A 14,313-nucleotide genomic window follows, 5' to 3' on the forward strand; every position below is an offset into this window, starting at 1 on the left:
TCATTTGGAGTTCCTTTTCATTTGATGGAGATAAAATTTATGTTTGAAATCTATTTTGTTAATTATTTAATTATCATTGATTGTTATTAATTTATTATCTGAGATTTATCACAGAAAATATATGAGTAAGTATATTTCACACAGATAGCTCAATGGTTTTGTCAACGTAAATATTTCTATAATTGTGAGACACAATCAACAAGGTCTACATTTTAATATGGTAACAATAAAGACGGGTTGTTATTGAGGACAGAGTGAAACCCTCATTTGCAAGTCTAGAGCTTCCTGATAATATATATTTGTATTATATAAAAGAATATTTGTAATTTCTGTGAAGCATTGTAATATGTCTTAATGTGATAAATACTTGGAAAAAAACAAAATTTCTGAGCATCGCAGGCGAGGAGTTATGACAAAATATGTAAGGTAATATCAATAAATGAAAACAAAGAGAAAAGATATTGTAGTACCTTACAATAGTTGTTTAATGATCCTATAATATTTTGGAAAAGATTCCCCTTTTCAAATAGAAGAAAGAAAATAAAGTGTTCAGAGAAATGTGTTGTTATTAGCAGGCCATTCTAGTGTGTTGTATTATTTATTTTCATTTTCTTTTTATTTCCAGAAATACAAACCATTTAAAGGGGTCAAGTACGTGACGAAAGCTGGTAAATTCCAAGTGAGGACATGATGCTTGTATTTAAATTCACCAACACATTTCCTTGGATGCTGAAAAGAAGCTGGAGTTGGCAGTGTCAGATTAACTACGCAGTCCTAAGCCTAACAACTTCTGTTCTTGCAAGGAGAAGAATGAAGTATTCTATTCCTCCAAACTCATAATTTATCCGACCGATGTACAAATGTGTCTTCTGCTTCTGTGAGTTCACAGAAGCACAGCAGATTAAAGAATTTATCAATACAGATTCTTGTGTTTTCATTGTTTTTATTTAAATTCATTCTTTTTTTTTTACCATATTTCTGTTGAAATACACTGCTTTTGTTCCAGTTGAGTTTGAAAATAAGGAATTTCGTAAAATACTTTGACATTCTTAAATTGGTTGTTTGAGACATAAATTAATACAGAATTTTCATGGAAGGTTTAACTTAGATCACTTTAAAACAAGGAATTTGTGTGATAGAATCATGGGTGGTCTCATGCATATGGGAACCAAAAAAGCTTAATGATCAACCTCACAGTAACAATGGCTACAAACCATATTGAAGTGAAAAAGGGATGAGTATACCTTAGTACTTCATTTTATCAATGAATAAATAAACTTGCCTGCTGCCAAACTTTGGTTCAGACCTGTTTTCTCAGCCATAGTCTGCTAGAGACAAGTTAACCAATAAAACTAATAGAATGACTTCTTAGTCTTCAACAGAATTACATAATTAAGAATGGAGTGGGGGTTGGGGCAGAATAATCCCCCAAATTTTGTAGTGTTTTTATAGTGTATGTTTTGTTTTGTTTGGTGTTTTGTTTTGTTTGATGTTTTGTTTTGTTTTCCCAAAGCAATCAACAATGGTATTGTTTGATTTCATTGGATCATGAAAGGAAGCACATTTAAAGCTGTGTGTTATGTTGATGATGATGCTGGTGCAGCTCTTTGATTGCCACCTCTGATCAAATTGTCCAACCCAAGGAAAGCAAAGAGAGTCAGTTTAGATGAGATGCAGTTTGGGTTGGTGCCAGGGAAAAGCACCACTGATGCTCTATTTCTGGTTAGACATCTGTAGAAGAAATACCTTCCCAAAGATAAACCTCTGTACCTGGCTTTCGTCGACATGGAGAAAGCCTTTGACAAGGTCTCCTGATCCCTTATCTGGTGGTCAATGAGGAAACTAGGGATAGATGAATGGTTAGTGAGAGCTGTGTGAGCCATGTACAGGGACGCTGTCAGTAAGGTGAGGGTTGGCAACGAGTACATTGAAGAATTCCGGGTAGAGGTAGGGGTCCACCAAGGTTCAGTCCTCAGCCTCCTCCTATTTACCATTGTCCTCCAGGCAATAACAGAGGAATTCAAGACAGGATGCCCCTGGGAGCTCCTCTATGCTGACGACCTTGCTCTAATTGCTGAGTCACTATCAGAACTAGAGAAGTTTCTGGTGTGGAAGCAAGGATTAGAATCGAAGGGCCTTAGAGTCAACCTAGCTAAAACCAAAGTCCTAATAAGTAGAAAGGCAGACAAACCACAAACCCCTTCTGGTAGATGGCTCTGCTCGATCTGTAGAAAAGGCGTAGGTAGAAACTCCATAAGATGTACCCAGTGTAAGCTATGGACACATAAGAGGTGCAGCAATATCAAAGGAAGGCTAACTGGGAAGATAGTTTTAGTATGTGGCAGATGCTCAGGAGCAATAAACACTGAAAATGTGCAGAAAACAACTTCTGTCTCATTCCAGGGAGAAAAACTAGAGGTAGTTGATAGCTTCCGTTATCTAGGTGACCAAGTTAGTAGCGGGGTTGGGTGCACTAAAAGTGTAGCTGCTAGAATAAGAATAGCCTGGGCAAAGTTCAGAGAGCTCTTACCTCTGCTGGTGACAAAGGGCCTCTCGCTCAGAGTAAAAGGTAGACTGTATGACACATGTGTACGAACAGTCATGCTACATGGCAGTGAAACATGGGCCTTGACTGCTGAGGACATGCGTAAGCTCGCAAGGAATGAAGCCAGTATGCTCCGCTGGATGTGTAATGTCAGTGTGCATACTCGACAGAGTGTAAGTACCTTGAGAGAAAAGTTGAACCTAAGAAGCATCAGTTGTGGTGTACAAGAGAGACGATTGCGCTGGTATGGTCATGTGGCGAGAATGGATGAGGATAGCTGTGTGAAAAAGTGCCACCCCCTAGCAGTTGAGGAAACCTGTGGAAGAAGTAGACCCAGGAAGACCTGGGCTGAGGTGGTGAGGCAAGACCTTCGAACATTGGGCCTCATCGAGGCAATGACTTGTGACCAAGACCTTTGGAAATATGCTGTGCTTGAGAAGACCTAGCAAGCCAAGTGAGACCATAACCCATGGCCTATGCCAGTGGTGCAACCAGCCCACTTATCAAGTGAAATCGAAATCAAATTTGATGACAGTACCGCTTGACTGGCATCCGTGCTAGTGGAGCGCTAAGAGCACCATCTGAGTGTGATCGTTGCCAGGGCTGCTGACTGGCTCCCATGCATGTAAAAAGCACCATTCAAGCGTGATCGTTACCAGCATCACCTTACTGGCACTTGTGCAGGTGGCATGTGAAAGACAACATTCGAGCAAGGTTGTTGCCAGTGTTGCTGGAATGGCTCCTGTGCAGGTGGCATGTAAAAAACACGATTTTGAGCGTGGCTGTTGCCAGTACCACCTGACTGGCCCTCGTGCTAGTGGCATGTAAAAGCACCTACTACACTCTCAGAGTGGTTGGCGTTAGGAAGGGCATCCAGCTGTAGAAACTCTGGCAGATCACGTTGTAGCCTGGTGCAGTCTTCTGGCTTGCCAGCCTTCAGTCAAACTGTCCAACCCATGCCAGCATGGAAAGCAGATGTTAAACGATGATGATGATAATGTATTTTTGCATGCAGGAGTGGCTGTGTGGTAAGTAGCTTGCTTCTCAGCCACATTGTTCTGGATTCAGTCCCACTGCTTGGCACCTTAGGCAATTGTCTTCTACTATCGCTTCAGGCTGACCAAAGCCTTGTGAGTGGGTTTGGTTGACAAAAACTGAAAGAAGCCCGCCGTATATATGTATATATATATATGTATTTGTGTCTGTGTTTGTCCCCCCCACCCCCAACATCACTTGACAACCAATGTTGGTGTGTTTATGTCTCCGTAGCTTAGCAGTTTGGCTAAAGAGACTGATAAAATAAGTACTCGGCTTACAAAGAATAAGTCCTGGGGTCGATTTGTTTGACTAAAGGTGGTGCTCCAGCATGGCCGCAGTCAAATGACTGAAATAAGTGAAATAAAAAAAAATCATCCTCAACTCTCATCCTCCCCTCTTCCCCCCCCCCTCATTCATACCCTCTTTGTACCCATTCAAATGCTGCTAGTCTTTGGCTGCCATCCATCCTCAGTAACCAAAAATGTCAGGTAATCTTGAGATTCATCCAAAAAGGCGTTGGCAATGTTTGCTGCCACCTCACTGTGCTGAAGTCCCACCAGGCAGGTGCCATTCACTTCCAACAGTATATTGCCCACCTTCAGGTCGGTTTTGGAGTAAAATGTGGAACCATTCGGCTGCAAAAGAAACCAAAAAAAGAAAAAGATTAATTTCAAAGTCAGATCATCTCAAATATAAGAAACGAAACATTACCACTTGGTTATTAACCCTTTCATTACCAACCTGGCTGAAACCATCTTTTGCTCTGCGTACAAACGTTTTCAACTTGGATTAAACAAATAGTTACAATAGAGAATGTCTTACCTGGATTGCAAACACTCGAGGAAACATCTGACTGGAATTGATGCCACCCTCAATGGCCAAACCTAAAGTTGGCATCACTTTATAAATGACAACTTCTTGCAGTGGGATATTGCCATAGGTTTTCTTTAATCTTTTCTCTTTCTGTTCCTGAAATTGAAAATGTATTTTTAAGTGACAAATACTTTCTTAGCATTTAAAATGTGGTTGTTTAGCCCCAGGTCAGCCCTGGTCAAATAAATGCACATCTATTATCAAAAGTATTCCGTCAGTGACCATCCTGTCTTTCTGTATATCTAGTTCAACATTATTGAATGTGTCCTTCTCTCATCTTAGGATGCAGGCATTTCTGCATCATTGCATATTGTTAACAACAAAAACTATACACAAATTTTTATTGTTCCTATAAATATGAACTATCATTGTTATTGGGGCTGTGAAAGAGAAATGCGTGTGTCCTACAAACACATGAATGATGTCAGTCATAGCCCAATGTGCTTACACACATTTTGTTTGTGAGGAGAATTTTCTCCCAGAACCATTTCTACAGCAAAGGGTCTTCTCACTTCTGATTGTATTCAAATATGTGAAATACTGTTGTACATGATTTGCATTAATTACGAAATGGTAACGAGTAAAAATTTTGTAAATATAATTATAAGCTTTCACTGTATACTGACTATAGAAGATAGTTTAATATTAGAGCATACAATGTATGTATGTGTGTATGTATGTATGTATGTATATATGTATATATGTATGTATGTATGTACGTATGTATGTATGTATGTATGTATGTACATATGTATGTATGTATGTACATATGTAAGTATGTATGTATGTACATATGTACGTATGTATGTATGTACATTACATATGTACATATGTATGTACTTACATACGTATGTATGTATGTGTGTATGTATGTGTGTATGTATGTACATACATATGTATGTATGTATGAAAATTCTTGTATGTATGTATGTATGTATGTATGTACGTATATATGTATGTACGTACGTATGTATGTATGTATGTATGTACGTATGTATGTATGTATGTATGAATGAATGAATGATTGTGATTAATGAATGAATGATTGTGATGATTGTCCAACTCATGCCAGCATGGAAAGTGGATGTAAAAGTATGATGATTAAGGATTGATGATAAAAAAAAGAAACAGACACATTCTAGGAACTCACCTTAGTTTCAGGACGTTTTTCAAGGAATTTAGTTGTACAGGAACAGATGTTATTTCCCATTGACCTCGGGTCAAAGGTCAGTACTGTCCATTGACCCTTTCTTCTGTTGATCTAAAAGGAGAAAGTTTAGACCATGAAATATTTTCAAAATATTCTCGTATACTCATTCATTGGTGTGGGGTGTGGCCTAACCTTTTGGACACCAATCCAACTGTGACCTCCCCTCTTTCTCCGATATGACAGAATCATTAGCATGCCAGACTGGGGTTGGTGTAATGGATTTTATTATTTCTGGGTATGAGTACAAAAGAAAGAAGCCATGTTGAACCAGTGCGACAGAGAAGGCTCATCAAACCAGTAAGATGATCTCAAGCCCTTCTTTGGTGGGGAGAATATACAGAGGCTCTTGACTTGCAGTGGACTAAACATGGGCAATCCAATTGAATCCATATATATATATCATCATCATCATCATCGTTTAACGTCTGCTTTCCATGCTAGCATGGGTTGGACGATTTGACTGAGGACTGGTGAAACCAGATGGCTACACCAGGCTCCAATCTGATCTGGCAGAGTTTCTACAGCTGGAAGCCCTTCCTAATGCCAACCACTCAGAGAGTGTAGTGAGTGCTTTTACGTGTCACCCGCACGAAGGCCAGTCAGGCGGTACTGGCAACAGCCATGCTCAAAATGGTGTATTTTATGTGCCACCCACACAAGGACCAGTCCAGGGGCACTGGCACGATCTCGCTCGAAAATCCTTACACATGTCACGGGCACAAGTGCCAGAAAGGCGTTGCTGGGCACAGGTGCCATCCCGATTTCGCTTGCCCCAATATGTCTTATTGTTGGCATCCTTTTTGTCTCGGGAGACAATGGAGTTGTGCATTAAATAATCCAGTCTGGTTTTTATATTTCATGTCCTAATACATCTCCTACTGTGGCTCTGTAGTCCTATCCTTCACAAACACTCCCTCTGGCAGATGCCGCAAATGTAGCGAAGACTTTGCCTGGCTGGTTCTAATGTCATAGTTTCTTGTTGACGTCTTTTCTTGTCTTTCCACTTCTCCTCTCTCCCTCTGTCACTCCTTTGTGTTCCCTCTTCTATGGTGCGTCACCAATCTCCACGGTTGCTAGTAACCGCTTCCCAGTTACTAATACTGATGTCGCAGGCATTCATGTCCCTTTTGCAAACATCCTTGTATCGTAAGAACAGTCTTCCCACAGACTTAGTGCCCCTAGCAAGCTCTCCGTAGACTATGTCCTTGGGGATTATGCCATCTTCCATGCGACTAACATGTCCAAGCCATCTCATACGTCTTTGTGTGAGGAGTGCAAACATGCTTGGTATTCCTGCTTGCTTGAGGACATTTTTGTTGGGGACAGGATTCTACCATTTGATGCCAAGGATTTTCTGGAGGCAGCACAGGTGAAAGATATTTAGGCGATGCTCTTGGTGTGTGTATAGCGTCCAGGTCTCACTGCCATACAGTAGAGTGATATATATATCATCATCATCGTCATCATTGTCATCATCATTATTTAACGTCTGTTGTCCATGCTGGTGTGGGTTGGACAGTTTGACCAGAGTTGGCACGCTGGAAGGCTGTGCCAGACTCTAGTCTGATTTGGCATGGTCTCTACGTCTGAATGCCCTTCCTAACACCAACTCCAAGAGTGTAATGGGTGCTTTTACATTCCACTGGCACAAGTACCACTTGTGTGATACCAGTGTCTGCCAAGACTATGATTTCGCTTGGCTTGACAGGTTTTCTAAAGCATGGCATATCGCCAAAGGTCTTGGTCACTAGTCATTGCCTCTGTGAGGCCCACAGTTCAAAGATCTTCACCATGAATAGATAGGCATTAGATTTGACAGAGTAATCTGAATGCTGAAGGGTTTAACTGGCCAGATCTGGCCTCTTACACCTAACCTACAATGTCATTCTAAAATTAACTGTTACCTCATCAAAATCTCAACTCTACGAGATAATGCAGGATTAATTCAAAACAATTTGATTAAATAAGAATTAATTTTGACAGAGCAATCCATAATATTAAAGGATTAAAGGTCAGCTTACTCAGTTTATTATATATATGTATATATATCATCATCATCATCATCGTCGCCATTTAACGTCCGCTTTCCATGCTGGCATGGGTTGGACAGTTTGACCGAGGCTGCACCAGTCACCAATCTGATCTGGCAAAGTTTCTACAGTTAGATGCCCTTCCTAATACCAGCCACTCCGAGAGTGTAGTGGGTGCTTTTTATGTGCCACTCTGGTGGTACTGGCATCAACCACGCTTGAATGGTGCTTCTTACATTTTACGTGCCACCAGCATGGGAGCCAGTCAGGCGGCACTGGCATTGACCATGTTTGAATGCTGCTTTTTATGTGCCAATCAGGCAATACTGGCATCGGCCATGACAATGGTTTCACTTGACTCAACAGGCCTTCTCAAGCGCAGTTTATTACCCAATGATTGAAGGGTACTCTTAAATGGGCTGGTTATGCTGCACTGGCAGAGGCCACGGTTACGATCTCACTTGGCTATATATAAGTGCAGGCATGTCTGTGTGGTAACAAGCTTGCTTTCCAACCACATGGTTCTGAGTTCAGTCCCACTGCATGGAACCTAGGGCAAGTGTCTTCTAGTATTACCTCAGGCTGACCAAAGCCTCGTGAGTCGATTCGGTAGATGGAAACTGAAAGAATATATATATATATATATTCTTTTATTCTTTTAATTGTTTCAGTCATTTGACTGTGGCCATGCTGGAGCACCGCCTTTAGTCGAACAAATTGACCCCAGGACTTATTCTCAGTAAGCCTAGTACTTATTCTATCGGTCTCGTAAGATATCTGCTAAGATATGGGGACGTAAACACACTGGCATCTGTTGTCAGGCAATGGTTGGGGGATAAACACACACAAACACGTGCGCGCGCGCACACACACACGCATACACACACATACACAATGAGCTTCTTTCAGTTTACATCTACCAAATCCACTCAGAAGGCTTTGGTTGGCCTGAGGCTATAGTAGAAGACACTTGCCCAAGGTGCCACACAGTAGGACTGAACCCGGAACCATGTGGTTGGGAAGCAAGCTTCTTACCACACAGTATGTATGTATGTATGTATGTATCCATGTGTGTGTGTGTGTGTATGTGTATCTTTGAGTCTGTGTTTGTCCTCCATCACTGCTTGACAACCAATGTTGGTATGTTTACGTCCCCCGTAACGAAGCAGTTTGGCAATAGAGACTGATACAATAAGCACTAGGCTTACAAAGAATAAGTCCTGGTGTCGATTTGTTCGATTAAAGGCAGTGCTCCAGCATGGCTACAGTCAAATAAATGAAACAAATAAAAGAATATGTGTGTGTGTGTGTGTGTGTGTGTGTGTGTGTGTGTGTGTAACACACTGTCTAAATACCAATCTTGAGAAATTAGGCTTCTGAAAATCAGAAAGGAGAAAGCTAATTCGAAGACTACAGATCCAAGTAATCAATGGAACTGTAAAAATCTGTAAAAGTTTCCAGAAGTTTATCATTTAAATATATATATGAGCATGTTTAGATATGCAACTATATGCATGAGAATATATGCATAAAACATACAAATCTGCACATATACATACATACATACATACATACATACATACATACATACATACATAGATGCTGTTCGGAAAACTTTAACATCTGGTAATTCCCTTAATTTTCATCCCTTTTCAGATTTAATATCTTAGAAATAATAAAGGGAGCCACATTGAGCTTTGAACAAAGGAAATTTAGCCGAAAGTGCTACTGCAAGTTTGAAAACAGTGAAAGTGCAAAGGTGGGAGTATCAGAGAGATCCATCTGTGCAACTTGAATGAGAGACGAGTTTGATCATCCGTTCAGAATGGTCACAAGAAATGTTCTGGAAGTCTGCAGACAACGATGAACCTTGCAAAGCAAGAAAGAATGATATTACAGGAGATGAAGAAAATCTGTGTTTGATGCGGGACAGACATCAGACATTTCAAATTCAAACACCCACCGCACTTTGAAGTAGTAGTAGCAGTAGTTTTTGTCAATATTTCTATTGTTGCAACAACATTCACTGTAATCTGTTAATGTTGTTGCTGTTATTATTGATGTTGTTAATGTTGAAACTGCTTTTGTTGGTGTTGTTGTTGATACAAACATTGGTGTTATTAATCATTTGCTGTGGAGAGATACAATAATGGAGAGGTACAGCTGTACAGAGGTACTGCCTTAGGAAGGTACTGTTGTGTGTTGCGGGGGGGGGGGGGGTCTTACTGAGCAAAGAGGTGCTGTTTGGAGTGGTACAGCTGTGGAGGGGTACAGCTATGAAGAGCTACATATGTGGAGAGGTACTGTGCTAAAAAGGTACTGTTGTAGAGAGAGGTACTGTGGTAGAGAGGTACTATTATAGAGACGTAGCATTGTGGAGAGAGGCACTGCTATTTTGGAGAGGCCATGTGTGAAGGGCTAATGTTAGGAAAGACAATAATATATGAAGAAGATACAGACCTTTAATAATATTCACAACAACGGTGTCTTAGTCCTTTATAGATTTCCAAAATCCTTTGGTGGGTTGTTGCATTGATATTTTATAAAGTGTCATCAACGAAACAACAGAACAGAAAACAATGTTTAAAATACAAGAATCCAGAAACATGTAGCAACTGTTTGAGTAAATGGCAGACATCACATCTTCATCTATTTGTTCCTCAATTTGTCATCTGAATAATTTTATATTCAGGACTGATGTGTTAAAGTCATACAGAAAATTAGGACATTCAGAAAAACAATTCCAGTGGCCCCTAAAATAACAGGTTTTTCTTTATATATAATTTAGAACAGTTTTCTATGTATCTACTGGACATGTGTGACTTCTTGAATATAACTAAACACTGTATTTCATTCATGGTGGATTTCCTTAATCTGTCCAAATACATTGAGGTAATTATCATTATCAATCAGTATTATGTTGTGGGATTATTGTTTGAGATTACTGCTTTTGTTTATTTGTTAAGAATTTTAAACACTCTTCTGTTAATCCAATGTCGAGGGATTAATACTGCAACTAACATTTCGCTCTCGGCTTCATTGTGTTTGTATCTGTTTCGTATCAAATACTTTGTGGTTGACAGCAATCAAACAGTGCAGATCCATCACTTTTGTAACCCTCGCTTCCCTTGCTATTCATCCATCGTCCTTTAGAATATCTACTTACGCACACACATACATACATACATGTATGTAGATAGATATATAGATATACACACACACACATACATATATGTATATATGTATATACAAATTTGTATATACATATATACATATATGTATATACAAATATATATATATATATATATATATATATATATATATATATATATATATATATATATATATATATATATATCATCATCATCGTTTAACGTCCGCTTTCCATGCTAGCATGGGTTGGACGATTTGACTGAGGACTGGTGAAACCGGATGGCAACACCAGGCTCCAATCTAATTTGGCAGAGTTTCTACAGCTGGATGCCCTTCCTAACGCCAACCACTCAGAGAGTGTAGTGGGTGCTTTTACATGTCACCCGCACGAAAACGGCCACGCTCGAAATGGTGTCTTTTATGTGCCACCCGCACATATATATATATATATATATATATATATCATCATCATCATCACACATCATCGCCGTTTAATGTCTGCTTTCCATGCTGGCATGGGTTGAATGGTTTGACTGGGTACTGGCAAGCCAGGAGGCTGTGCCAGGAGGCTGTGCCAGGAGGCTGTGCCAGGAGGCTGTGCCAGGAGGCTGTGCCAGGAGGCTGTGCCAGGAGGCTGTGCCAGGAGGCTGTGCCAGGAGGCTGTGCCAGGAGGCTGTGCCAGGCTCCAATCTTATTTGGGGCAAGGTTTCTACAGCTGGATGCCTTTCCTCATGCCAACCACTCCGAGAGTGTAGTGGGTGCTTTTATGTGCCACCAGCACAAGGGCCAGTCAGGCAGTAATGGCAACGACCATACTCAAAAGGTGTTTTTTACGTGCCACCTGCATGGGAGCCAATCTGGCGGCACTGGCAACGACCATGACTGAATGTTGTTTTTCACGTGCCACCTGCACATGTGCCGGTAAGGCGACGCTGGCAACGATCATGCTCAAATGGTGCTTTTCATGTGCCACCAGCACGGGAGCCAATCCGTGGCCCTGGCAACGATCATGCTCGGATGTGCATTTAACATTCCACTGGCACGAGTGCCAATCAGGCGGTACTGTCATCGGCCACGTCAGCAATTTTGATTTGATTTCACTTGCCTCAATAGGTCTTCACAAGCAAGGTTTATTGTCCAATGAATGATGGGTATTCATAAATGGGCTGGTTACACCCACTGGCATAGGCCATGGGCTATGATCTCACTTGGCTTATCGGGTCTTCTCAATCACAGCATATCTCCAAAGGTCTTGGTCACTAGTCATTGCCTTGATAAGGCCTAATGTTCGAGGGTCATGCTTCACCACCTCATCCCCGGTCTTCCTGGGTCTACCTCTTCTGCAGGTTCCCTCAGCTGCTACTGTGTGACACTTTTTCATTCACAACACATGTCCATACCAGCACAGTCGGCTCTCTTTCACACCACATCTGATGCTTCTTAAATCCAACTTTTCTCTCAGGGTACTTACACTCTGTCGTGTATGCACACTGACATTACACATCCAGCAGAGCATATATACATATATGTATATATGTGTATGTTTGTGTATCTGTGTTTTTCCTCCCACCATCACTTGACAGCTGATGTTGGTGTGTTTACATCCTCATAATTTAGCAGTTTGGCGAAAGAGACCGATATATATATATATATATATATATATATATATATCACAGGCTTCTTTCATTTTCCATCTACCAAATCTACTCACAAGGCTTTGGTTGGCCCAAGGCTGTAGTAGAAGGCACTTGCCCAAGGTGTCATGCAGTGGAACTGAACCCAGAACTATGTGGTTGCTAAGCAAGCTTCTTACCACACAGCCACTCCTGCACCATAGTTAGTGTACATATTTCAACATTCTGCATCCAATTGCAATAATTCATGAATTAAAATTTCTTCCTTCTTCTCTATCCCTGATAGTTTAAGAGGGACTCTATAGGTCAAGAGTACTGGAGTCCCTATCTTAACCGTATCGTACTGAACAGAGTACAGTTTAGCAGAGCAGAGTGCACTAGACGTTATATTTTACCTTGACACTTTTATTAATTAAAAATCTGTTCTTAAAACAAGATAATCTGCTTAGAGCCATCCTATGTCGGTTAAATCAGCAAGATTAACAATAAACATTAACGATTGGAGATTTTTGTTTTTCCTTGACAGAATTCAACGGGAGAAGTTTGTTGGGTTCAGATTAGAAATGAACGGGAAGGGAAGGAATGACCAGGCTGAGAGGTAAAGACTCGCCAGTACCTCTTATCGCCCATCTTTTACTTGTTTTAGTTTGCGGCCAGGCTGGGGCACCGACTCGTGGAGTTTTTGGCTGAATGAATCAATCCTGTACTTACTTTTTTTTTAAAGACCTGTTACTTATTCTATCGGTGTATTTTGTCGAACCTCTACGCTACGGGGGACATAAATATATCAACACGGCTGTCAAGTGATGGTGGGGAACAAGCACAGACACAAACACACACACACACACACACACACACACACACACGGTGAGCTTCTTTCAGTTTCCGTCTACTAAATCTACTCACAAGGCTTATGTTGGCAAACAATTTTTACTCTACACTTTTAATTAAAGGAAAATAAAAATTGATTAATTGCTTACCGCAATTAATAAAAAAAAAAAAACAAGAAAAAAACTGATTTAAAGTTTTCCTTTACTGTTTAGGCACACCTCGAATTTAGCAGCGTGTATCAGTTCAAAATAAACATCGGTTATAAACAATTAATTTAAAGGAATTTTAAGGAACTGCACAGAAAATTTGCTCAATACTAGAAGTATATAAAGCAGTCGGACACTGCCTGAGGGCCCGGAGATCTGAGGGGCACGCGCTCTACATATTGATATCAATACTAAGGGACCCGGTAAACAGTTATGCTCGAGGGCCCTTAATACTCTCAGTCTGCCCCTGATATAAAGTAATAATAACTGTTTCAAATTTTGCTACAGCGATTTTAGGGGAGGGGTAAGATGAGTAGCTCGAGAAAATGAAAGATAAAGGCGACTTGGGCGGAGTTCGAACTCAGAACATGAAGAGCTGGAAGGAATTGAGTATTGCGTCCAGTCTGCAGTAACGATTCTGCCACCTCGCTACTAATGATTTAATAATAAGGATTTCACATTTTTGCCACAAGGGCAGCTTAATGGTGATAGGGGAGGGAGGGATTAAGTTGATTACATCGACCCCAGTGAGTAACTGGTACTTATTTAATCGACCTCGAAGGATGAATAGCAAAGTCGACCTCAGCGAAAATTGGACTCAGAACGTAGCGACGGGCGAAATCCCGCTCAGCATTTCGTCCGGCGTGCTAACGTTTCTTTTCTACTCTAGGCACAAGGCTCGAAATTTTGGGGGTAGGGGGCCAGTAGATTAGATCGACACCAGTACGCAACTGGTACTTAATTTATCGACCCCTAAAGGAAGAAAGGCAAAGTCGACCTCGGCGGAATTTGA

At 40.8% G+C, this 14,313-nt stretch overlaps 2 protein-coding genes across 19 annotated transcripts in view; one reads left to right on the forward strand and one right to left on the reverse strand.

Annotated features, from left to right (window-relative positions):
• The window catches only part of LOC106874822 (AP-3 complex subunit mu-1), a 66,160-nt gene extending 65,237 nt beyond the window's left edge, over positions 1-923 (forward strand). For 15 of the 17 annotated variants that reach the window (XR_016240849.1, XR_008263502.2, XR_016240851.1 and 12 more), the window contains one exon: positions 626-923. Coding sequence is in view for 12 of the 17 variants with exons in the window: in XM_014922693.3 (XP_014778179.1) it covers positions 626-691 (66 nt within the window). In the remaining 5 variants the exon portion in view is untranslated. The remainder of the gene's footprint in view (positions 1-625) is intronic. The other 2 variants (XR_008263503.2, XM_089348231.1) reach the window with 2 other exon arrangements.
• Positions 462-14,313, reverse strand: part of LOC106874821 (whirlin) — a 19,231-nt gene continuing 5,379 nt past the window's right edge. Inside the window, exons 1-4 of one of the 2 annotated variants that reach the window (XM_014922691.3) lie at positions 10,157-10,543; positions 5,607-5,717; positions 4,406-4,552; positions 462-4,218 (exon numbers count right to left, since the gene is read on the reverse strand). In XM_014922691.3, the coding sequence (XP_014778177.1) occupies positions 4,018-4,218; positions 4,406-4,552; positions 5,607-5,666 (408 nt within the window). In that variant the 5' untranslated portion in view covers positions 5,667-5,717; positions 10,157-10,543 and the 3' untranslated portion in view covers positions 462-4,017. Of the gene's footprint in view, positions 4,219-4,405; positions 4,553-5,606; positions 5,718-10,156; positions 10,544-14,313 lie in introns of those variants that run through there. The other variant, XM_014922692.3, reaches the window with a different exon arrangement.

Source organism: Octopus bimaculoides, chromosome 2 (assembly GCF_046866305.1).
Source record: "Octopus bimaculoides isolate indiv1 chromosome 2, ASM4686630v1, whole genome shotgun sequence".
Classification (NCBI taxonomy): domain Eukaryota; kingdom Metazoa; phylum Mollusca; class Cephalopoda; order Octopoda; family Octopodidae; genus Octopus; species Octopus bimaculoides.